At 37.3% G+C, this 26,349-nt stretch overlaps 1 protein-coding gene across 3 annotated transcripts in view; it reads left to right on the top strand.

The window, feature by feature from the left end:
• RBBP5 (RB binding protein 5, histone lysine methyltransferase complex subunit) overlaps positions 1 to 26,349 on the top strand; it is a 36,273-nt gene that overhangs the window by 2,730 nt on the left and 7,194 nt on the right. For 2 of the 3 annotated variants that reach the window (XM_082834355.1, XM_082834354.1), the window contains exons 2-13: positions 8,973 to 8,998; positions 9,838 to 10,010; positions 17,674 to 17,814; positions 18,618 to 18,780; positions 19,963 to 20,072; positions 21,134 to 21,253; positions 21,342 to 21,495; positions 21,593 to 21,664; positions 22,297 to 22,414; positions 23,739 to 23,808; positions 24,553 to 24,782; positions 25,505 to 25,696. In XM_082834355.1, coding sequence (XP_082690481.1) covers positions 8,973 to 8,998; positions 9,838 to 10,010; positions 17,674 to 17,814; positions 18,618 to 18,780; positions 19,963 to 20,072; positions 21,134 to 21,253; positions 21,342 to 21,495; positions 21,593 to 21,664; positions 22,297 to 22,414; positions 23,739 to 23,808; positions 24,553 to 24,782; positions 25,505 to 25,696 — 1,569 coding nt within the window. The remainder of the gene's footprint in view (positions 1 to 8,972; positions 8,999 to 9,837; positions 10,011 to 17,673; positions 17,815 to 18,617; positions 18,781 to 19,962; positions 20,073 to 21,133; positions 21,254 to 21,341; positions 21,496 to 21,592; positions 21,665 to 22,296; positions 22,415 to 23,738; positions 23,809 to 24,552; positions 24,783 to 25,504; positions 25,697 to 26,349) is intronic. The other variant, XM_082834356.1, reaches the window with a different exon arrangement.

Genomic DNA, 26,349 nt, shown 5'->3' with positions numbered 1-26,349 from the left:
CAGTAGGCACTGGAGGTAAAAGTTAAATAAGAGTTTTTCAAACTTACTTTTACTACAGCTCATCGTAAGAAATGTATTTTCTATCACAGTCCATTATACATACATACACATATAACTGTTTCTGAAAATGATACTAATTGTTATGCTCAGTGTCCTCTGATATCTTCTGATCTATTAAAAAACTTTTATGGTATGGCTCACTGAATGATTTATCCATTTGTGGTGGATTGGCTCCTAATGTTTGATAAACACTGAAATAAGATACAGCTTTTGCCCTGGATAAATACATAAAACTAGGAGGATAGGGGCATAAACAAATAACTATGAAATGGAACCACAATAAATAGTGGGAACCCCATTATGGGAATCCAGCTGAAAGAGCAATTAATTCTGCCTCGTTGGGGTTGGCGGTAGAATTTGGGGATTACTTTATAGAGGAAGTGCCATTTAACGCAGACAGTAAACATGGAGGAGGATTTTTCCAGAGGGACAAATGGAGAAGGTAATTACCAGTGCAGAGAACAGTAGGGGCGAACATTCTGAGGCATGAACATGTGATACATATTCTGGAAATGGTTAGCAGTTTACAGCTGGTGCTTAGGGTGGATTATGCAAGGTTCTGTCCCAGGTGCTAATGCGGAGTTAGTCAAAGATAAAATGGAAAATACTGGTTGGGGCCAAATTATTGCTTTTTAAAATTATACTTAGGAGTTCAGCATATTGTTTAACAAGGGAGAGTTTTGAGCAGGTAAGTGACGTGATGAGATTTGGGGCTTAGAAAGTTGGCTGTAGCAGCTTTCTTAAGGATTGATGAGGGAGCCCAGACTGGAGCCAAGGAAATATAGTAATTATGGTAGCGATGGCATCAGATTGGGGTGTGGTAAGATCAGTTATTTAGCCACCTGCAAGTTGCATTTCTCTAAAAAGAAATGCTGCGGATTGTGTCATCACCTGTTAGACTGAGGAAGTGGAATGGAAACTGCTACTCTGGACCTAACTGTTACGGTAGGGAGGAATTGGTTGGCAAGTCGAAAATACTTCCACTGGGAGAAAAGGACCACGAAAGTTTAGAGTTCATGGTAACCGAGTTTTTAAGGAGTTGGATGTTCAGCAATTTAGAGAATAGATATTATTCCAAGACCTAGAAAGCTAAAAGGCAGTTTGGAGGAAGGGTCCTAACTGGGAAAAAAGGAGGAGGCACCTGAGGGAACTGGTGTGCTTGCACTGAAAGCAGTCTAAACTCAGATTCCAAAGAGGCATGTACAAAAGAAGGGTACGTTGCTGAAGGTGAATATATGAGGGTGGCACTAGCTGTTAAGAATAGTGTCAGGAAAGCTAATGTGACTGAAGGCAAAGATTGTAAAAATGAGGCAACTAGAAAGGGTTTTTAACATTATGTGGAGTGCTAAGAGCAAAGAAGTTTCCTGCTTGGTTGGGCTGGATGGTGTAATACCAAAATTATTTATTCAACACTCAACAAATATCTTCATGCACCTACTCTGGGCTTTTATAGTTTATAGGCAAAAGGGAAGTGGAATACTTCTTTTTTTTTGAATTTTATTTTATAATTTTTTTTATACAGCAGGTTCTTATTAGTTGTCCATTTTATACATATTAGTGTATACATGTCAATCCCAATCTCCCAATTCATCACACCACCACCCCGCCCCCACCCCCCACCCCCGCCACTTTCCCCGCTTGGTGTCCATACGTTTGTTCTCTACATCTGTGTCTCTATTTCTGCCCTGCAAACCTGTTCATCTGTACCATTTTTCTAGGTTCCACATATATGTGTTAATATTTGTTCTTCTCTTTCTGACTTACTTCACTCTGTATGACAGTCTCTAGGTCCATTCACGTCTCTACAAATGACCCAATTTCATTTCTTTTTATGACTGAGTAATATTCCATTGTATATATGTACCACATCTTCTTTATCCATTTGTCTGTTGTTGGGCATTTAGGTTGCTTCCATGAGGAATGCTTAACTTCTTATTTTTCTTTTGCCTTCTCTGGGGAAAAGGATTTTTGTTTGTTTGTTTTTGAACAAATAAAGTGATCATTGGTTATGGCCAAGAAGAGTCCTCAATAGGTAGAGATTTTAGATGGGTCACTTAGTTCACTTCTCTTGGTCGAATTATATTCCTTGGCCTTGAAGGAACTTGGCATGTGAAATAATGTCGGTGATCTTTGAGAGTTGGGGAGAGGAAAGAAGACATGCTGAAAGAAAGAAGATAGGCAGAATTTTGACTATTTTCAATAAAGGGCAGATGTGTTTTGCAAATGATAGACTAGTAACCTTGAGGTCAAATTTGGGCAAGATTATAGAGGCTTTTTAGTGCAGTTATAGTTAAGAGTAGGGTTTCTTGGTCAGGTTCCAGTTTTGCCACTTTTTAACTGTCAGTTTGGGGATAACCTTTAATCCTAACTTTCTTTATCTGTGAAATGGAGTATGATAGTACTCAATAGTGAATTGAGAGGATCAAATGAGACAGTATGTAGAAGACCTTAGTATGGAGTCTGACACATAAGCATTCAGTAAGCCGTAGCTGCTAATGATAAATGCAGGCTTGAGCACTTCAAAGAAATGATAAGCCAGCATGAGTTTAAGTCTAGAAAACTCATTAAAGTTCTTTAAATTCATGCTTTTCAAATTAACATATACAGTAGATATTTAGCACAACAGTGGACACAATACAAATATGCATACAGAAAAAATTGCCTTTTTCCTCCTTTCCAAATGGTAACTGTCTGGAATTTATCCTTTTATACCTTTTCCTTGCTCATATGAGTATAATTAAATACAATTTGTAAGGGCTTTGTTTTTGCTTTTTTACAGAAATAGAACTTTTTATACACATTTTTTGCAACTTGCTTTCTTCACTTAATTTTATGAGATACTATTCCTACACATTAGGAGATAATAGAACTAAGGATTTTTAATGCGTTCGTGTAGATACACACTCACGATATCAAATTTTAACTTAACTGTAAATGCTTTTATATTTTTTGGCTGTTCCGTGCAGCTTGTGGGATCTTAGTTCTCTGATCAGGGATTGAACCTGTGCCCTCTGCGTGGAAGCATGGAGTCTTAACCGCTGGACTGCCAGGGAATTCCCTATAAATGCTTTTTTTTAAAAAGTGTTCTTTTTTTCCCTTGCCTCCTCCATTCTTTGTTGATAATCCCGTGTATCTCCTTCCATATTTTTCTCTATGCCTATATGTGTGTGTGTGTATATACATAATGTTAACAAAAAAAATGAGATATACACTTTGTGTCTTGCTTTTTTCACTTAAGTAACACCAATAAAAATTTTGAAGAGAATTAGTGTAATTTATCCATATTTGAATACCACAATTTTTTCATCCATTACACTAATAATGGGTATTTACCTTGTTTCCAATGCGGTGGGTGGGGGGGGTGTTTTTTTTTTTTTTTTTTGCCACCGAGAACAATAGTTTAAGTACCCTTGTTCTTAAGTCCCATTGTTGTGTTTACATCTATGGAGATTAGGTTTCCAATTGTAGGATTACTGAGATGAGGACTATGTATATTTTTGCTTTTAATAGATGCTGTCAGATTCCTTTTCCAAACGGCTATAACAGTTCCCATTTTTATAGGCAATATCCCTTTCCCCCCCAGCAGGTGTTCTCTCTCTAAATTTTCCTGTCTGATGGATGAAAATGGCATCTCATTTTTCATTCGATTTACATTTCTCTGAATTTGATGTTTTCCTTTGTTTAGAGGCCATCTCATTTTGTTCTTCTGTGACTTGTTTATTCACATTCTTTATCTTTTCTTTTTGATCATTTTTCCTTATTGGTGTATAGACTTGCTTTATAGTGTAGATGTCAACTCCTGTCCGTCATCTGCATTGCCAATTTTTTCTAAATCTTTTGACTGTTTATGGGAACTTGTGCCATGCAAAATGTTCCAGTTTTTATATAATCTAATGTATTTCTCTTTTCTTTCGGTTTTCCTAACTTGGTTAAGGTCTTCCCCACCCTAGATTATACATGGGATCTCCTAGGTTTTCTTCTAAGATTTTTGATTTTAAAAAATCATTAATTTACCTGAAATTTATTTTTATATGTGGTATGAGAGAGGAACTGGAGCTGTTTTTTCTTTCAGATGGATAGTCAGTTGTCCATCCCTATATATTAAATAAATTCCCACTAAATTTAAATGTTATCTTTATCATATATCAGCAACCTTACAGTACATGTAGATTTTTTTTTTAACATTTGTCTTTAATCCATCTGGAACTGCATAAAATTTACTAGTTTTTGGAGAAAGCCATTAAGCTTTCCCACCCCAGAATGTAGTTTGTCTTTTCACTTATTCATATTTTACGGCCTTAACTAAGATTTTATAGTTTTATTCTTCATACATGGCATGTCTTTCTTATTACATTTTTTCCTTAAATATTTATGTTTGTAGCCATTGTGAGTGGAATTTTCCCCTTCATTTTCATTTCTGGATATTAATTGCTAACCTAAAGAAAAGCTGTTAATGTTTGAATGTTTTTCTTGTATCAAACCACCTTGCCTTATTTTCTTATTAATTTGGGTGGTTTTTAAAATTAGAATTTGTGTTTTCTAGGTATTCAGTGTTATCAGCAAAAGAAATAGTTTTATCTCTTATAGTCAATGTTTAAACCAGTTATTTCATTTTCTTATTCCATTGGCTGGAAACCTCTAAGAGGAATATTAACTAATAATGGTGATATATCCCTTTCTAGTTGCTGATACTAATTGGAATGGTTTTAATATTTCACCTTTTAGAATGATAATTGTTGTGTTTTTGGTTAATAGTTTTTATCATTTATTGTAGTCTTCTGTTAGATGTGGCTGTTATTAGAATGAGCTATTGAGTTTTAGCAAAATTTTTTTTTCAGCATCTACTCATAGGATTGTATGGCTCTTAAACATTCTCGTCCAAGGATATATTGAATACATTAGAGTGCATTGTGCTATTGTTTGTTCCTTTGGAGTGAGTTTGGAGTAGGCCTATTTTTTTTTTTCCCCTTGCTATTCCATTATGCCTTCTTACATGGTAGAATAATAAACTCCAGATTTTTTGTGTTTAGAATTCGGTTATACTTATATACACTGCTAGAAATTACTTTTCATTTCTGCAGAATCTAGAGGTGAAATACCCTGTACTGTTTGTGTTCTTTTTTTTTTTTTTTTTTTTTGCGGTACGCGGGCCTCTCACTGCTGTGGCCTCTCCTGTTGCGGAGCACAGGCTCCGGACGCACAGGCTTAGCGGCCATGGCTCACGGGCCCAGCCAATCCGCAGCATGTGGGATCTTCCCGGACCGGGGCACGAACCCGTGTCCCCTGCATTGGCAGGCGGACTCTGAATCACTTCGCCACTCTCAATCACTTCGCCACCAGGGAAGCCCTGTTTTTTGGGGTTTTTTTAAAGAATCAATTTAATTTTATTTATTTTTTGTTGCATTGGGTCTTGGTTGCTGCACGCGGGCTTTCTCTAGTTGCGGAGAGCAGGGGGCTACTCTTTGTTGCGGTGCATGGACTTCTCATTGCTGTGGCTTCTCTTGTTGCAGAGCACGGGCTCCAGGCGTGCAGGCTTCAGTAGTTGTGGCACGCAGGCTCAGTAGTTGTGGCTCGTGAGCTCTTGAGCACAGGCTCGTAGTTGTGGCACACAGGCATAGTTGCTCCACAGCATGTGGGATCTTCCTGGACCAGGGATCTAACCCATGTCCCCTGCATTGGCAGGCAGATTCTTAACCACTGTGCCACTAGGGAAGTCCCACTATTTATGTTCTTAAGTGAAAGAGACTCTTGTTTTCTTTTTGTATCATCTTATCAGGTTTTGGTATCAGCTATGTTGGCTTTATAAAACACGAATACATATTTTTTTCTGCTCAGAAATAGCTTGAATAACATAGTAATTACCTGCACCTTGAGATTTAGGAGAAATTGCTCATAAAACCATATGGGCCTGCTGTCCGTTTTTTTATAATTAAACATTAAAAAAAAATTTAATGGTAGGTCTTTAACAACCTCTCAATGTGTTTTTTCCTCATTGACCCAGTCAAGGACTTTTCTTCTGTAATCAGTTTTGGAAATGTGTCATTCATGTTTTTTGAATTATCAAGTGTACTGTGAAGTTAAATCCGACCAGGGTTTATTTCTCTTTGGCAGCTACATTTGGGCATCTTTTTTACCCCCTTTCATGGTCTTTAGAACCAAGCCTAAGAATCTAATTGTAACAAAATGTTAAATGTTAGATGATGGGTGGTTAGATGGTGGGAGGATAGAGAATATAAAAGTGGCCTTGAGCATCTAGGGGCAGTGGCCTTGTGCTACCATAACCCTACTTGACAGCATTCTTGCTCAGGCTCTTCAACCAAAGTGGCCCAGACGAGCTTAGTCTTTTTTATACACACTTTTTCTTTGTGTTCCTTTAAACTCCTTGTTATAATCCTGTTAACTAGGATGACCCTCCAAAAAAGGGGAAAAAAACCCACAACACCTAAAACATAAAACAAAAATACAAAATCAGGGGTAATCTGTGTTGAAGGGTAATCATACATTAAAATGGTCCCAGGATTCTGGATTCTCTCAGAATCTTTTTGTTGTTGTTGCTTTTTTGGCCACACTGCGCAGCATGCCGGATATCAGTTCCCTGAACAGGGATCGAAACTGTGCCCTCTTCAGTGGAAGCTCGGAGTCCTAACCACTGGACTGCCAGGGAGTTTCTCTCAGAATTTTAAATATGGCTTTCCCATCTCTGAACACAGAAGTCATACTCTACTCCTTCCTGAGTACTTCATATTTTTAGGTTGTGTTTTTTTGTTTTGTTTTTAATTTTTCAATGAATACTCCTTTTTTCTCTCAATCATGTGAATATAGATTTATATTATTGCTTTGGAAATATATATAAGATATTTTGTTAATAATACATATTATAATACATATATTACATATAATACATATAATATGTGTAGTATTTTGTTTAAAGAACAAACCTTAAATATGTTAATGTTTGTTTAAGCATATAGAAATATATGGAAGCTTTTACCTTAGTAAGTGGGTTGCAGGGAGGAAACTATATCATTTTTTAATTACACATATCTGTATTACCTACATGTATGACTTTAGTAATTTTAAAAAGGTTCTTTCAGAATAACCTATCTTAATCTGGTTTCAGCTTTTCATTTCATTCCTGTCTTTAGTATTTGAATGCAATCAGACACTGAAGTCTGGTGCACATTAGAGAAATCAAAATAATTGCCTTTTGTGGGGGGGCAAGTATTCATCTTTATTTTCATCTTTCTTTTAGTTTTCTTAACTTTAGGGCCTGTATTCTGATTAGTTTTAATGTTTTCACTGTTTTGATTTCTATTAATTTTTATAAAGGACAAAATGTAATAAAACTGGTTTTCAGACTTTTTTTAAAAAAAATGGAAGTACAGTTGATTTACAGTATTATGTTAGTTTCAGGTGTATGACATAGTGATTCAATATTTTTGTAGATTATACTCCATTTAAAGTTAGTATAAAGTATTGGCTATATTCCCCATGCTGTACAGTATATCCTTATAGCTTATTTACTTTATACATAGTAGTTTGTACCTCTTAATCCTCTATCCCTATATTGCCCCTCCCCCTCCCCTTTCTCCACTGGTAACCATGAGTTTGTTCTCTATATCTGTGAACCTATTTCAGTTTTGTTACATTCTTTCATTTGTTTTATTTTTTAGATTCCACATGTAAGTGGTGACATATAATATTTGTCTTTCTCTGACTTATTTCGCTAAGTATAATACCCTCCAGATTGATCCATGTTGTTACAAATGGCAAAATTTTATTCTTTTTTATGGCTGAGAACTATTTTATTATCTATATAAATATTCATAGATATATAAATATTCATATATATACACATACTCTATATCTTCTTTACCCATTCATCTGTTGATGGACACTTAGGTTGCTTCCATATCTTGGCTCTTGTAAATAATGCTGCTGTGAACGTTAAGGTGCATGTATCTGTTTGAGTTAGTATTTTCATTTTCTTCGAATATATACTTAGGAGTGGAATTGCTGGATCATATGGTAAAAAACTTATTTGAATGTCCTAAATGTAAAACAGCTTCCTTGGATCTGTAGTTCTCAGAGTATAGTTTAAATATCATGCTAATAAAATGTTTAGGTAATAACATAAGTAAATACTGATAAAGATGTTGCTACTGCATTAAACTTCTAAACCTTAAACTTCTGACAAGCAGGCAGTATCGTACTATAGCTCAAAATGTTTATCACTAATGTATAAACGCCAAATTTAATATAGGAAAAGTATTCAGGGATGTCTGTACCAAAATGTTATTTGCTTAAGAAATTAATACAGAGAATTGTGTGTTTAACCAACTACCAGATTGTGTTATAGCCTTAGTACTATTATTAGGAAGGGAACCCTGTTGGTTGGCTGCTCTTAATAAAGGTTTTAAGAGAGTAGTTGGGATTTAAGATAAGTTGACTGATTTGATTTTTTAAAGTTTGTTACATAAAAATAACCGTAAAAACACCCCATTACATGTTTACATTAATAACGTTTTTATGAAAAATAACTTTTCTAAAACAAAACTTATTTAGTGAGAAGAGTGGCATTGTTTTGCATTTTTACAAATCTCTTTAATGTTTGCCTAAATATCAATAGAAGTTGGCTGGATTCTGCATTCATACTGTTTCAGTATCACAGCTCGTATAGCCTCAGAACTCATCTGTAAACTTGTGAAATAATGAGAGTAAAAAGGCACATACCATCTTGGTGTGATATTGAAAATAGGTGTGACCTCATGGAGTCCCTGAAAGGGCGCCAGTTCTCCATCCACGCTTTGCAAGCCACTGCTGTACACTGTTTGTGAGCGGTAGTTGTGAGCTGTAGGATTCCTGGTATGTTGCACATGTTCCATCAACTTTCTTCCTTTGCTTTGTTGCAGAGTCCTTTGGGCAGAATTATCCAGAGGTAAGAGTATTGTATTGTGATTTTAGAAAACGGTAACTCCCTAGCTTTTATGTTTGAGTGGAAACTACGTTTTCATCTTTTTTTTTTTTTCTTGACAATAGAAGCATTAAATATGATGATCTTTTGCTATAAAAGGGAACTAAATGTTTAATTTTGAGCAGCAGGGGAGGTAGATAGGCAATGTTGGCTGGAAATTTCAACATAATGTAAATCTTACAGTTCATTTCCCTTTAAATTAAAAAAATACTTTTGATTGAAGCATTTTTCAGAAACAGTACTATCACCTTCATGTAAATTTTTTTTCTGTGTGCTTTTATAGTTTTGATCAGTGTTTTTGCATAGTAATAACACGTACGGTATAAGTGTGCTTTACATGTAAAAATATTTTGTAACACTTAGAGTGTGTTTAATGTAGTCGTGATTATTTTAAATGGCTTGATATTAATATAAATTTTTTGATTTTCCTAATGTTACACAGGGGTTTTGTTTTATTTTTCTTGGAATAAATTTCAAGAACTATGATTACTTGATCAGTAAGATGACTCTTTTAGTGAATCCTGTTTTATTTTGCCTAATTGCCTTCCGGAGAATTTGTACGAAGTTATAGTTGTAATGCAAGGGATTGGTCACATCTGTTTCTAAAAATTCTCTGTTAGCTTTTATAAATATTTCTCTATTTGGGCTAGTTTAATAGATATGAGAACACACATAGAGATTATTTTGGTATACATCATAATTTAAATTCAAGAGAATTATCATAGATGTTAGAGAAACTTTAAGAAATTATTTGGATACCTGGGTATTATTGTCTATATTCTTATGTTCATTTTAATCTTTAGGAAGCTGATGGAACTTTGGATTGTATCAGCATGGCCCTGACTTGCACCTTTAACAGGTGGGGCACACTGCTTGCAGTTGGCTGTAATGACGGCCGAATTGTCATCTGGGATTTCTTGACAAGAGGCATTGCTAAAATAATTAGTGCGCACATTCATCCAGTCTGTTCCTTATGGTAAGGAATTTTAAAGTTAATGTATTAAATATGAGTTAAATCGGGGGGATGAACGGTGACTGTGTAGTTGCCAGTCTCATTAGATAAATTTTAATATTTAGAGTTTTAAATATACAGCCATTAGTAACATAATTTCTCATAGCCTATGGAGACCTTGAATCCATGCTGCTTTCAACACCTTTGGGGGAGAAATTCATTGTAATATGGATCTGTATCAGGCTCTGTCTGAGAATATTTCAGTACTGAAATGAGACATTTACAGATTGCAGCTGTAGTATTCTTGTGATATTGACCTTTCATTTAGAATAAAAAAATCCTGGTTAGGAGGGCAGCTTGGAAGTCAAAGTGTCCAGCCTTGTCCATGTTCTTGAATTACAGTAGTTTTAGTGAACACAAACATGCCTGTTTCTTCATTGAATTGTAGTTATTAAGGCTTCCCATCAAATATATTGAGCTGAAATCGGGTATTATATAAATCCCATTGATTTCATTCTTATTCTCAGGGACTATCTGTTTTCAGAAAATTTTATTTTGGGGCAGCACTTCTTTTAAATGAACTTGGGACCAAAAACACCTAATCAGATCTAGATTTATTAAACTAACATATTTCCTTTTGTCGAAATATAAGCAGCAGTGGTATTATAAAGCACTGGATTGGGAGGAGGCCTGAATCCCAGTCTAGCTTTGGCCACTAATGAACTGGCGGCTTTGGCCAAAACGTTTCTCTAATATGCAAAATGAGAGAACTGGCCTGTATGATTTCTTAGGTTCTTTCCAGTTCCTTTGCATTTTATTTATTTTTTTTATTGTTGTGCTCTTGCAATAAAGATTTAAGTAGATACATACATTTTTATCAGCTTTATTAAGATACATATAATTCACATGCTATAAAATCCACCCAATTAAAATGTACATTTCATTGTTTTTTATATATTCAGAGTTGTGCAACGATCATCACAATCTAGTTTTAGAACCATCACTAAAAATATACATGTATTGGGCTTCCCTGGTGGCGCAGTGGTTGAGAGTCCGCCTGCCAATGCAGGGGACACGGGTTCGTGCCCTGGTCCGGGAAAATCCCACATGCCGCGGAGCGGCTGGGCCCGTGGGCCATGGCCGCTGGGCCTGGGCGTCTGGCGCCTGTGCTCCGCAATGGGAGAGGCCGCGGCAGTGAGAGGCCCGCGTAATGGAAAAAAAAAAAAAAAAATGTATTTTTATTATAAAATAATAATAATTTAGAAAATTATGGAAAATACAGCAAAGTAGAAGATAGAAGACTATCTCCCATAGTCTTACCACTCTGATATTACTACTGTAAATATTTTGATTTGTTACTATGTATAATTTTTAAAAAGCGTAGGACTTCCCTGGTGGCATGGTGGTTAAGAATCCACCTGCCAATGCAGGGGACACGGACTCGAGCCCTGGTCCGGGAAGATCCCACATGCCACAGAGCAACTAAGCCCTTGTGCCACAATTACTGAACCTGCACTCTAGAGCCCACAAGCCAGAACTCCTGAGCCCATGTGCCACAACTACTGAAGCCTGTGCACTTAGAGCCCGTACTCCTCAACAAGAGAAGCCACCACAATGAGAAGCCCGTGCACTGCAATGAAGAGTAGCCCCCACTTGCGAAACTAGAGAAAGCCTGCGCGCAGCAACGAACACCCAACACGGCCAAAAATAAAATATATAAATAAATAAATAAATTTTAAAAATTAAATAAAAAGCATAGTTTGTAAGCGTGCTATGTTTTATTTTATATTTTGGTCTTTTCCTGTCTAACACTGACCAGACATTTTCCTGCTTGTGTACCCTTTAAAAACTTTTTTTTTAATGGCTAAATATCTTCTGATAGATAAACCATAATTTACTTAACCATTTTTGTTTCTCTGCTACATAATGTTCAGTCAGCGTCTTTGCACATAAAATTTTTCTCTCATACAATCATTTCTTCAGCAAACATTGAACATGTATTATATACCAGATACTGCTTTAGGCATTTACGATTAGGGTTAGTGTTAGGGTTTGGGGGACACAAAAACGAGTAAGGAGAAATTCTTGATTGGTAGGGGGAGGTACATGTGCATACAGCTACATGTACTAAAGCTTTGTAGGTCCTACATAAGAACTATATTTGGGATTTAGTGGAGGCAAAAGTGCAAAGGAGGAAATGATCAATTGTATTGGAGAAGAAGTGTGGTCAGAAAAGGCTTCAAAGATGAGGTAATTTCTAACCTCAAACTTGTTAGATGACTAGGTGTTTGCCAGTTGTATTCCAAGCAGAAGGTGCTGTACAGGCAAAAGCACATCAGCTTGAAACAAGCATGGTAAAATGGGGAACTGCAGGTAGTTCAGATTAGCTGGATTGTGGTATCAGAGATGTGACATGGCAACAGCCAAGGTAAACAGGTCCTCATGGAGCACATTGTGTGCCACACTATGAATTTGAGCTTTATCGTGTAGGTACTGTGAAGCCATTAAAGGACTTTAGGAAGGAAAGTGACGTGATGAGCTTTTTATTTTAGAAAGATCTCTAGAACAGCATGTGGGAAAGAGATTGAAGGGGACAGTGAATGAAGATAGGATTGCAGTGGCCTAGGCTAGAGCTGATGAGGATAGGTGCAGTAGGAATGGAGCCGAATGGTACAGATGTGAGAAATAGTAGAAATAAGAGGTCTTAGGTATTAATTAGATAAGGAGTGTAAGTGAAGTAGAGAAGTTAAGATCCTCAGATTTCCTGCTTGGATGAAGATGTTAAGTGTAAGATTTGAGGGTGATAATGGTGAATTTGAGATCACGGTTGTGTGTCTCCTGTTGTATTTTATTGCAAATAGTTGTTTTATGAGTATCTTCCCTGGAACATGGTAGGTGCTGTGATACATGAACCTTGTCTGCCATTTTACTGTAGCATTATACCTGGTATGTAGTAGGCATTCAGGTACTTGTTGGATGGGTGGGGATATCTTAGTGAAGATGCCCAGTAGGCGTTTGATCTATGTTTGTTCATTAGTGTAGACTTCCAAAAGTATGTTACTGCTAGGTCAAAGGGTTTGAACAATGAGAGATTTTCCCCCTCTCCCCCCAACATTTTAAAACTTTTTATCACAAAACTTGATTATTAAGAACTTTAAAACATTCAAACAATATATGAGTATATAGAGTAAAAAACGAAAGCTCTTTGTCTACTCTTTAAGGTAAGTAGTATTAGAGTATATGGAATATATCTTTCATCTGTAAGATATATCTGTATCTCCCTCAGCATGTATAAAAATACACATATACATGTGTATGTTTTTTAAAAAGTGGAGACATACTATACATTTTGTTTTTTAGCTTGCTCTTCCACTTAATATATAGTGGATGTTTTTCTGTGTTGATATATGTGTGTGTGTGTGTACCTACGATATATATAGTATTGCTTAGTATGTATGCATCATAATTATTTAACTGTTCCCTAATTTTTGGTATATATAAGTATACATGAGAGTTATGATCTGTAGTTATATGCATTTTGCATTTTTCTTTGATTCATCCTCATTAGTATATAACTTTATGTATTATTTTAATTGTTGTGTAGTATTTGAACGTGTTAGGGACTAAGAAAATTTCACCAAAGAGAAGTTTTGGATAGGCATGATAGCTGTCTTCAGCTATTAAAGAACTGACATGTGCAAGACAGAAAAATTGACCTAAGGAGAAGAAGCAGGACTGGTAGGTAGTGAACGGGATTTATAGGGAAACAAATGTTACTTTAGAATAGAGATGAGCTCCCAAGCAAAGGTGCCTATGGATGGGATGGACTGCCCAGGAAAGAACTTAACCAGTGGGACTGGCCCTGCTTCGGCTTGCTGTCTCTTCATAGGGATGCTACAGAAGATATTCAGTCACTGGATAGGGGCCATAGGTAGAATGAAATGATGTTTAAGACTCTAAGATATTAGACTTAGTAAAGACCTGTCTGTATTTTGGAAAGAAACAGTATTGTCAGATGTGAGGATGTATGAGAATCCCTAATTCTTGAATTCATGGAATTTGGAATTGAAGAATATATTGTTAGTTTTAATGGGAAAACCCCTCTTAGTTTCACCTCTGATTATAATTTAATTTCTAAAAATAGATTTCCCTCTATTACAACAGAAATACAAGCCTGCTATGAAAGAAAAAGTTATTAAAATGCAGAGGGTTTAAAGGAAAAATGGAAATATAGCTAACATTCTGTTTCATAGTCAGATTGTGCTAAAATGCTTAGGGGAACAGCAGCAGAAGCTGTCCCTTGTTTCTTCCCATTCCCAATAATCCAATAATGTCCCATTCCCAGTGTACTTCCATTCTTTTGGTTTGTTTCTCTTAATATTTGTCTTCATATTTCTAAAGTATTTATGCATATTACTTCTTCTTAGTTTGTTAATTTCAAGAACTTATCCGTGACTTTTTATTACAGTATATGTGAGCTTTATCTCACCCTTTTACCCTCCCATCATCTACTGAAATTGGATGGACCATTGGCTTTTTTGTTATCAACCCTCAAGTTACAGTATCTGTAGACATCTTCTTTTTTAGATTCTCCAGAAGGATCTTCTAATTGACTGGGAGTGTTCTAGAGGTTGTGGGAGACACAGGCACCTGAGTCCTTTGTATGCAGACTTGAGCTTAGTCCCTCCACATTCACTTCCTCAGTTTACTCCTGCCTTCCTCTGCTGTGAGTTACAAGTCTGGGAATACATTTATCTTGTCTCTAATATAATTAATGGTTTTTGAGCACTTACTGTATTGCACTGAGAGTTTTTTATGTATTAATGTTAGGTCTCTCAAGAGTCTGCAGGTAGATACTATTATTTCCATGTTATAAGTGAGAAAATTGAAGCTCAAAAAGGCTGTATAACTTGCCCAAGATCACGCAGCTAGAAGGTTGTAATGTCTAGGCTTGAGCATAAATCTGACTTGAGCCTCTGTTCTTAACCATGAACTGTGTTGCATCCTCTATGTTCCTCAGCAGCAACTCCTCTTCATTGCAAAATTTGAATGAAGACTGATTTTGGGTTTCTTTTTCTGTTTGTCTCTTCTGTTTTTCATTTCTCTGTTTTCTTTTTTGCCTTTCTGTGGGTTACTTGAACTATTTTTAGAATTCCATTTTGATTTATCTGTGGTATTTTTTATTCTTTTATTTATTTATTTATTTATTTTTGGCTGCACTGGGTCTTTGTTGCTGCTCACAGGCTTTCTCGAGTTGCGGCGAGCGAGGGCTACTCTTCGTTGTAGAGCACGAGCTCTAGGTGCACGGGCTTCAGTAGTTGTAGCACGCAGGCTCAGTAGTTGTGGCTCGAGGGCTCCAGAGCACAGGCTCAGTAGTTGTGGCTCACAGGCCCAGCTGCTCCATGCCATGTGGGATCTTCCCAGACCAGGGCTCGAACCCACGCCCCCTGCATTGGCAGGCAGGATCTCAACCACTGCTCCACCAGGGAAGCTCCTGTAGTATTTTTTAGTGTATTTCTTTGTATAGCTTTTTAATGGTTGCTAGGTATTACATGGTATATACATAACCTATCATAGTCTACTGGTGTTGACATTTTACTAGTTTAAGTGAAGTACAGAAACCTTCCCTTTACATCCCTTTACCCTCCCTTGTTTATAGTATAATTGTCTTAAACATTTCCTTTATGTATATTGATACCTATATAACTTATAATTTTGGCTTCAAACATCAAAACTCTAGAAAAAAGTATTTAATTTTTTAAAACCCTTTCATTTTTCTTTCTTCCTGATGTTCTAAGATTCCTTCTTTTATTGTTTCCTTTCTGCTTAGAGAACTTCCTTGAGCCGTTCTTTTAGGGTAGATCTGGTGACAAATGCCTTGATTACCCCTTTGTTCTTGAAAGTTAGTCTCTCTGGATGTAGAATTGGGGATGACAGTTCTTTTCTTCCAGCACTTGAAAAACTGTCACTTTCTTTGGACCTTCATGGTTTCTGGTGTGAAATCTGCTGTCATGTGAATTATTGTTCCCCGTAGGTAACGTGTCATTCCTCTTTCTGCTTTCAAGATTTTTTTCTTTGTCTTTAGTTTTCAGAAGGTTGTGTCTTGGAGTGGATTTCTTTGAGCTCATCCTGTTTGAAGTTTGCTTAGCTTCTTGAGGCTGTGTGTTTTACATCTTTTGCCAAATTTGGGAAATTTTCACCCATAATTTTTTTTCATGTTTATTGGAGTATAATTGCTTTACAATGTTGTGTTAGTTTCTGCTGTACAACAAAGTGAATCAGCTATATGTATACATATATTCCCATATCCTCTCTCAACCATTATTTCTTCAAATACATTTTTTTTTTTTTTTTTGGCGGTATGCGGGCCTCTCACTGTTGTGGCCTCTCCTGTTGCGGAGCACAGGCTCCAGACGCGCAGGCTCAGCGGCCATGGCTCACGGGCCCAGCTGCTCCGCGGCATGTGGGATCTTCCCGGACTGGGGCACGAACCCGTGTCCCCTGCATTGGCAGGCAGACTCTCAACCACTGTGCCACCAGGGAAGCCCTCTTCAAATACTTTTAAGCCTTACTCTCTTTCTTCTCTCCTTCCAAGACTCTGATGCCATGGATATTAGATATTAGATCTTTTGTTATAGTCCCACAGGTCCCTGAGGCTCTGTTAATTTTTTTCCTTACATTTTTTCTCCTATTCAGATTGGGAATTTTTTATTCTGTCTTCCTCTTTTCCATTGGCTGCTGAACCCATCTTTCGAGTTTTTTATTTCAGTTTTTATATTTTTCAGTTCTAAAATTCCCATTTGGTTCTTTTCTCTATATTTCTATTTCTTTGCTGAGACTTTTTTTTTCCCATTTGTTTCAAGCATGTTTGTAATTGCTTGTTGAAGCATTTTAATGATGGCTGCATTGCAATCCTTGTCGGGTAATACTAACACCTGTGTCATCTGTGTGTTAGCATCTGCTGGTTGTCCTTTCCTAGTCTCTTGGCTCTTCTGGAGACTTTTTTGTGTGTGTGCCTTTGATGCTAATGGGTTGTTGGCATCTCCGTCACCCAGTCCAGGATATATGAGGCAAAAAGAAAATCTAAGGACCTCACTGCCGTGTCGTTCCTCATATCCTGTAGTCCCTAGACAGTCTGTCTTCTCTTTAACTTTTTATGGTTGTTTTCCGTATAATGTTAGGATGTTTAACTGTACTTAGCAGGAGGAATTAATTCCTTCCTTAATTCTTTTCTTAATTATTTTAAATAACAGATACCTATCTGTACTGGTTCACTTATACTATGATAGTGCTACTTCTGAGACAACTTCAGAAAGCTCAACTACTCCTCCCCCTCCCCCCAAGGGGAAGAAAACCTGCTTTTTGTTAAATCAACACTTAAGGGCCAGCTGATTTTATACTTTTCTAAAATGTTTGAGTCTCCCTTTTTTCACTGAGCCACTTGTACTGTTATCTTGAACTGTTAAGAGCTTCTATTACTAGATATGAAGATGTCATGAAAACATTCTTTTTTATTGCTTAGTTAGGAAAGCTTGTTGTGGATTTGCGTATATGTTTAAAAAATAAAGAAGAAGAAACGTTGGTGACCCATGCAGTTAGGGCAATAAGTGTGACTCATGCTTTTTTATCTATAAGGGTGATATGATATACTTAGAATGTGTGCTAAGTTACCCTTTTTCCTTCTCAGCTGGAGTCGAGATGGTCATAAGCTCGTGAGTGCTTCCACTGATAACATAGTGTCACAGTGGGATGTCCTTTCAGGCGACTGCGACCAGAGGTTTCGATTCCCTTCACCCATCTTAAAAGTCCAGTATCATCCGCGAGATCAGTATGTTTAATCTGTGCTATTCTCTCCTGGGGTGGGTCTAATTCTATCTCCAGGCCCATGACAATTTCAGTTTAAGGTTTTAGGATGCAAAAGCCCACATCTCTTCAACCTCTTCTATATAAAATAATCTTTCCAGATTATCTGGATCTAGTGAATAGATTTTAAAGAGACTGTTATAGTATATAGTTAAAAACTGGCCTATATTAATTAAGACTTCAGAAATGGGCAAAGGTAGAAATAAGTATAATAACTGTTCTTTACCTGGGGTTTTCCTCCAATTTGAATTTCTTTAGTAGGGGAAACGGTTCATTATGAAAACTATATTTAAGAAAAAGAGTTAACCCATCATTCTATTACTGAGATATAACTATCTTCATTTCTCTAGGTTTTCTTTTAGGCAAGTTCTCTTTAAGTATAAAGCTTATTGTATAGTGCTTCATAACTCACAAAGCACTTACTGGCTCACAAAGCATTTGTCTATTAGATGTACGCAAATATGTATTTTTACATAGTTTTAATTGGTATTTTGACTTTCACTTTATTTCATACATATTTTACCAGTTTGCTACATCTTCATATTTATTTTTAATAATTACATTTTATCTTGTCAAGGTAAGATCTCATAACTTTACTCAGTCATTTCCCTATTATTAGGAATTTAGAGTTTAGGCTTTTTCACTATTTTAAATATGCTTGGGCTGGGAGAGTTGATGAGGTAGTAGATAGGAATTACAGAAAAGAGCAGAGAGTCAGCCTTCTGATATCATAGCAACAGCCAATGTACTATTCATATTTTTAAACAGGAACAAGGTTCTCGTGTGTCCCATGAAATCTGCTCCTGTCATGTTGACCCTTTCAGATTCCAAACATGTTGTTCTGCCCGTAGACGATGACTCCGATTTGAACGTGGTTGCATCTTTTGATAGGCGAGGAGAATATATCTATACAGGAAATGCAAAAGGCAAGGTAAGCGTAGAAGCTTAGAAGCTGGTGAAATATGCATCAGTCATCCTGTACATTGGCTCATTTCATGTTTGCTTGTTCTTTCTTTGAAATTTCTTTTACCCCTTGACTAAGCATGCCTCCTGCCTGTGGTAAATATAGCCTATTTTTCTCTCATGCCTTAATAATTTCTGTTCTTTGGATTTAGAGCAGTCAGAGGTAATTTGACCTAGAGAAGGATGGGGGGCCTTTACTGGATGCTAGTAATGAAAGGCCATTACTAAATTATAAAATTTAAAAATCATATCATCAATGGAGTACTGCTGATAAAATATCTGATATCTTGGTCTGCAAATGTTGTATAATTTAGGCTAGCTTAGTCTATAGTTTTATGTACTAAGAAGTTGGATTAGGTGAGCTTTAGGGTCCTTTTCAAGCTTATTAGAGTTTGAGTTCCAGTGCACTTTGATTTTTTTTTTTTTTTTTTTTTGACTGGGACGTGTGGGCTAGTACAGTTTCATGGCTGCTTTAGAGAGTGGCAGGTTTTTTTTTTTATTGTGGTAAAATGCACTTAACGAAATTTACCGTCTTAACCATTCTTAAGTGTACAGTTCAGTGGTGTAAAGTACATTCACATTGTCATGCAGTCATCACCATCGTTTATCTCCAGAGCTCTTTTCATCTTGCACTCACCTAGTACTTACTAAATAATAACTTGCTATTTCCTACTCCCTTTCACCCCTTAGAAACCGTCATTCTACTTTCTATCTTTATGAATTTGGCTATTCTAGTACCTGTATAAGTGGACTCATCCAGTATTTGGTTTTTTTGTGATGGGCTTACTTCACTTAGCATAATGTCCTTAAGATTCATTCATGTTGTAGCATGTGTCAGAATTTCCTTTCTTTTCAAGTCTGAATAATATTCCATTGTATGTATGTGTCACATTTTATCTGTTGATACTTGGGTTGCTTCTACTTTTTGATTCTGGATAATGTTAAACATTATCTTTTAACAATAGGTTAAGACAGTGTCCTTTAATTGAAGAGGTAAAAGGCAATAGCAGTTGATCAAGTTGAATACATGGGAATAGAGATATTTATATTAATATTTTCACCCAGTCTTTGCCCAGTTTCAGAAACAGAAGTCAAATCTAATTACTGTAAGTTATCAGAATACTTATTATTTTTCTCTTTTAAACTTTAGATCTTGGTCCTAAAAACAGATTCTCAGGATCTTGTTGCTTCCTTCAGAGTAACAACTGGAACAAGCAATACCACAGCCATTAAGTCAATAGAGTTTGCTCGGAAGGGCAGGTAAGTGAGACCTGTCTTTTTAGAGACAGTTTTAAAAGTGAGTAGAATGCAAAAATACATTGAGATTCACAGTTTTTGTGTATATTAATTTTTTTTAAGTTTACTTAGAAAATAGTTATAGAAACTGTCACTATCTGGTTCTTAAGTTTATAAGATTTACTGCTTTGAGCCAGCAGTCACATCTTATCGGGAGGTTAACAGGCAGTTCCTTTACAGAAAAGATGTCTGAGTGGTCTGTGCATAGAACCAAAATGTCTGGCATATGGTAAACACTGGGTAAAGGTGAGCTGTTATATTATAATCAGAATTGATATCACAAATTCACATAGTAACTGAATATGCACTTTACTTACATAAAACCTATTTATTTACCCGCCCGTTTAATTTCAGATGTTTTTCTGATAAGTTTGATTACCCAGCTAGAAGTAGATTTATCTATCAGCAGAAACAAGAAGAAAATAGGTTGTCAGTAAGAGAAGTAACAGTCATCCTATTTTGTATGGGAACCACCATACATACTTAGAGGACATTCATGTTCAAATTCTCTTGAAGCACGAGACAGTGAAGTCTGTAAGAAGATGGTAAAATAACTTGTATTTTAGACAGGTTTCCAACACTCAGTGTTATCACAGTAAAAAATTGGGCAATCCAGAATGATATATTTAGTTTATTAACTCATTAAGAATATACTGTATATAAAGCAGGCCAGAGGAATGAAGTATTTATATATATTTAACTGTAAGCTTGTGAATTCGGGAAACTGGTTTCAATTTAGAGGGTTTGGATTTTAGTCAAATACTGCTGATTAGTTTGTGCATCTAGGGTTCAGGGATTACACAGGAAAGGAAGTAAAGCGTTTTCTCACTTCACGCTGTATTTTGGCTTGGAAGGTGACAAGTAGATATATCAGTAGTCTAGTCTATTACTTAGATTTTCACTCAGTCTCTCCCTGATTTGTTAGTTGTCTTATGGTACTCTTCTAAGTAACTGGTAGCCATGGAAAATGTTAACAGGAACAGATTCTGACATCTGGTGTTGATATTTTTTTATCTTTTCTGTAGTTGCTTTTTAATTAACACAGCAGATCGAATAATTAGAGTTTATGATGGTAGAGAAATCTTAACCTGTGGAAGAGATGGAGAGCCTGAACCCATGCAGAAATTGCAGGACTTGGTGAATAGGTATGTATCACAACCTAGAAGAATACGTGCTAATTCATGGCCTGGGGTCAGGTTCTGGTTCTATTTGGGTACTTTCTTTGTCCTTTAGGACCCCATGGAAGAAATGTTGTTTCTCTGGGGATGGGGAATACATAGTCGCAGGGTCAGCCCGGCAGCATGCCCTGTACATCTGGGAGAAGAGTATTGGTAACCTGGTGAAGATTCTCCATGGGACAAGAGGAGAACTCCTCTTGGATGTAGCTGTGAGTAGGATGAGAGGTTGCTGTTGTTACTTATGTAATACAGAAAATCTTGGATTCATCCTTAGAATTGATTTTTCTTTGCTTCATTAAAATTTAGTGGCATCCTGTTCGACCCATCATAGCATCCATTTCTAGTGGAGTGGTATCTATCTGGGCACAAAATCAAGTAGTAAGTATTTTTCTGGTTTAACTGCTTTGAAGCTAGATACCCTTTCCTTTTATCAAAGAACTTTACAAATAGTAAGCCCAAAATTACCTTATATACTTTCTTTTCCATTCTTCTAATTAAATAGTTCAGTGCATCTAGTTTTGCTTTATTTTAATGGTAAGGTCTTGGTCCAAAGTCAATTTACCAGCTCTGTTTTCAGGGAGAAAATCTAGTGTACTTCCTAGTACGTTTTTCTGTTGCTCATCTGAGATAGAGTTTTCTTGTGCTTTTCTTATTTTCAGCTCAGTTAGCTTCTGTTTTACATCTTGGTTTTATTTTGAACACCTTTAATTATATTTGTAATCAGTGTACTCAGAAGAAAACTTAACATTTTACCTCAGAATTACATCTTAAAAAGATTAAAGAAGGCCGTTATTTATGAAAGAACTACAGTTAATACCATGGAATGTTTAAGATAGGAAATGCCTTAAGGTAATAAAACTGTAGACACCTAATTTTTATTATCTGCCAAATTTGATCTCAGAATTTTTAGTCTTGTTCATGGTCAGTCCTTTTATTTATATCATTAATGTCTAGGTTACAGACCACTGCTTTCTCACACAGTTAAGTAGTATGTTTTGTTTGTGGCATAGGAAAATTGGAGTGCATTTGCGCCAGACTTCAAAGAATTGGATGAAAATGTAGAATATGAAGAAAGGGAATCAGAGTTTGATATTGAAGATGAAGATAAGAGTGAGCCTGAACAGACAGGTAATATTTCTCAATTGCAGGTAGTATTTCCCAAAGGAAAAATGATTGTTTTACTCAGTACTCATTCTTAATTTGTGTTGAAAATTCATTTCAGCACTTAGTCTAATTTTTTTTCCTAAGCTTACACAGTTTTGACAGTGTTTTTAGAATATTTATTTGTAAGGCATTGACTCAGGGCTTACATGGGCGTTCCTAGGGCTCAAGCAGCTCTCTTAACGTTTCACTTCGTATTTCCTGACTAATTGTAGATGATTAAATGAGGATTTGCATGGGGCACCTAACAAAGCCACCCACACACGCTGGGTGCTCAGCTGCTGTTTGCGTATTGTCACTCCTTTGTCAGTAAGATGAAGGTAAAGAGCATGGGCTCTGGAGTCAGACCGCCTTGAGCAGAATACTTATTCTTTAAACCTGAACTTCCTTTTCTGTAAAATAAGGATAACAATAGTACCTGCCTTTTAGGGTTGTGGGGAATAAATGAGATAATTCATGTAAAGGGCTCACTATAGTGTCTAGGCCATAATGAGCATTCAGATGTTCTCTTCTATTATGATTATGATCGTGATCATTGTTATTTTTATCTCTTGGCTTCTGAACTTCTAGATAGGAAGTTACTTGAGAATAAAGATTTCATTTTATAGCCCCATCGTTGTCTAAACACAGGGCTTTGCATCTGGCAGGGGTTTGTGTGTATGAATGCTTAATGTGCCCAGTTGGCACTGTCAGCTTGAGTAATTAATGCCACGGGTCATTGACTGCTGGGCCACTTGATGATGTCAGGAATCGGGGAATTGGGATTGAAATTAGTTCTCTCCAGCTTGAAAGTGCTGGTCCTCACTTTTGTGATATTAGATAACTTACATGCCTCCTGTGCCTTAGAAAGACCGTCAGGGCTGCAGTATATTCTGGATTGTATTCGTGTTATTGGACTGTGTTGTACGAAGCCTTCCCAAACTTCCGCAGAAGTTCTTTCTCCTTCCCATCTCCTTGGCACATTGCACAAACCTTTACTGCAGCACTTAGTGTGCTACAGTAACAGGAACAGATTCTGGAACTGAAATTATCTGTGTGTATGTGTCTCCCCAGTTAGACTTCTAAAATTTTTACTGAAGAACCGTTCCCACCTTCCTGGGGCATTGCTCTATTCCCAGTGCCTAGCGTGTGGTGGAAATTCAGTAAATATTTGCAGAACGACTAAGTAAAACAAACTGTTTGGTTTTCCTCCTTTGTTTCTCCTGGATTTCAGTTTATGAAAACCATAAGCTATATGTAAAAAGCAGTTTTCTACTACTTCTCACACCTCTGCTGTGTTTTTGTCCTGCAGGGGCTGATGCTGCAGAGGATGAGGAAGTGGATGTCACCAGTGTGGACCCTATTGCCGCCTTCTGTAGCAGGTGAGCTGCCGCTGAAGGCTGGGCCTGGGGTGCTCCTCCTCCTCAGTCTCTGGTTGTGCTGCTCAGTTCCCCGGCTCTTCCTTCAGGCCCATCTGCCTTTGACCTCAGAGAGAACTCCTTTGGTGTGCAAGAAATCCCTTCCCTTCTCCCTTGATAGAAAAATCTTAAGGAAGTGAAATAATTTGTTTATGCCGTTTATTTTTACTAGTGATTTTATTAATCGTGTTGTCTGATTTCCTTTTTTAAAAGTTTATTTATTTATTTTTGGCTGCGTTGGGTCTTCGTTGCTGCACGCGGGCTTTCTCTAGTGGCAGCGAGCGGGGGCTACTCTTTGTTGTGGTGCGCGGGCTTCTCACTGCGGTGGCTTCTCTTGTTGTGGAGCACGGGCTCTAGGTGCATGGGCTTCAGTAGTTGTGGCACGTGGGCTTTAGTAGTTGTGGCTCGCGAGCTTTAGAGCACAGGCTCAGTAGTTGTGGCGCACGGGCTTAGTTGCTCTGCGGCATGTGGGATCTTCCCGGACCAGTGCTCGAACCTGTGTCCCCTGCATTGGTAGGCGGATTCTTAACCACTGTACCACCAGGGAAGCCCCTGTCTGATTTCTTTTTATTTGTCTTGGCTTTCTTGAAATTTTAGATCCATACATGTTGCTTACGGTTAGATGATTCTGCCCTAGAGGAAGGGTTCACGGTTTAAGCAACTTTCTCCTCTTTTTTCCTATCCCTTTTCTGATCCTGTTCCAAATAGTGATGAAGAGCTGGAAGATTCAAAGGCTCTATTATATTTACCCATTGCCCCTGAGGTAGAAGACCCAGAAGAAAATCCTTATGGCCCCCCACCGGATGCAGTCCAAACCTCCTTGATGGACGAAGGGGCTAGTTCAGAGAAGAAGAGGCAGTCTTCAACAGATGGGTCCCAGCCACCTAAGAAGAAACCCAAAACAACCAATATTGAACTGCAAGGAGTACCAAATGATGGTAAGAGCCACATTTTCTCTCCCTCGCCTGACAGAGGCCACTCTCTAGCACAATCTGGTAATTTCCTGTTTGGGTGATTTTACCTTAAAGGAATTTTCCCATGAGTCTTTTTTATAGTGCTTTACAACTTTGTAATAATTTCATCTGCTTCACGTCTCTTTTAAAATGGGGAGATTCTGCCCTCAGTACTTTGCCTCAGATGACATACTTTAAGTCTGACATCTGGCTCAGTTTGTTTAAATACCCTACCTCTCCCCCAAGATTCTCATTAGGTAGTAAAGTACTAGTCAGACTTGGACAACCTTAATTCTTCCTACCTACTTTTACAGTCTGACTCTAGAAGCCTTTTTAATTACATGGTTGAGTCTGGCCTGTCGCGTACCAAAGCCCATTCCCTTTCTGCTCTCACATGCCAGTGTGCACATGTGCATTCCTGTTGTGGCTTGTGTGATAAAGTGTCAGTGTGTCTTTGAGCTACCTTTTCCATTTAGAGCTGCTGTGGCTTCGTATGAATCACATAGGCCATGTGGCCAAGGAACTATTTCTCATTTAATAGCCACACTTCTGTAGTTTATAATTAATAAACAAAACAAACTTTTCTTCTTGTATTAGTGGACCTGAGATGCAAGAGCAGAATTCTTTGCTCATGGATAGGTGGCATGGCACATGCTCAGTTGGGGTGATGTGTGGATTTCTTTCTTTGCCTATCTGTCCTTTTACAGAAGTCCATCCACTACTGGGTGTGAAGGGGGATGGCAAATCCAAGAAGAAGCAAGCAGGCCGGCCTAAAGGATCAAAAGGTAAAGAGAAAGATTCTCCATTTAAACCGAAACTCTACAAAGGGGACAGAGGTTTACCTCTGGAAGGATCAGCGAAGGGTAAAGTGCAGGCGGAGCTCAGCCAGCCCTTGACAGGTAAGGACACATTGAGAGCACTGTCTGGCTTGCTTCGTGGCCTTGCTTTGTACAGCCCCAACTCCGTTTAACTGCAGCATTTTTTCCTTCCTTCCCTCCTTTTCCCCAGTGGCAGATATTCTCTGAGTTTTAAACTACTGCCGAGGGCAGGCTAAACCAGATTTGGCTTAATTCAGTGGCTCTTAACCTTGGGTCTATAACCAGGTTTCAGGGGATCTCCATTCCCTTGGTCTTATGCAAAATATTTTATGAATATTTTTTGGGGGGAGATGCCTGTACATTTCACTGGATTCCTGTAGGAATCTGTGACCTGAAAAAGGGTAAGAACCCCTGGTTTAATTCATTTTTTTAATCTGTGTTTGCTCCTAGGTTTTTTGTTTTGTCTCAAATGGAAGATCCAAACAGATAACCAGAAATATGAACTTCTTTATACAGCCCTTGACCATTTAACTGTAGCATCTTTTTTCTCTCTCTTCAAATTGTTCAAATCCCAGAGGTGGTGTTTTTCTCTCTTTCAGTAGTCTAGAAGCAGTGATGGAGTTGTTTGTAGTACCATAATGTTAAGGAAGAAGATGAGGTGTTTTGTTTTTTTAAACAGGAGATTACCAAAAAGACAAACTTTGTAGCTTCTTAACACCTAAGCCTCTTGAAAC

This window comes from Leucopleurus acutus (genome assembly GCF_964270905.1).
Source record: "Leucopleurus acutus genome assembly, chromosome: 2".
Classification (NCBI taxonomy): Eukaryota; Metazoa; Chordata; class Mammalia; order Artiodactyla; family Delphinidae; genus Leucopleurus; species Leucopleurus acutus.
Note: the sequence above shows the minus strand (reverse complement) of the source record. Positions and strands in the feature narration are given on the sequence as shown.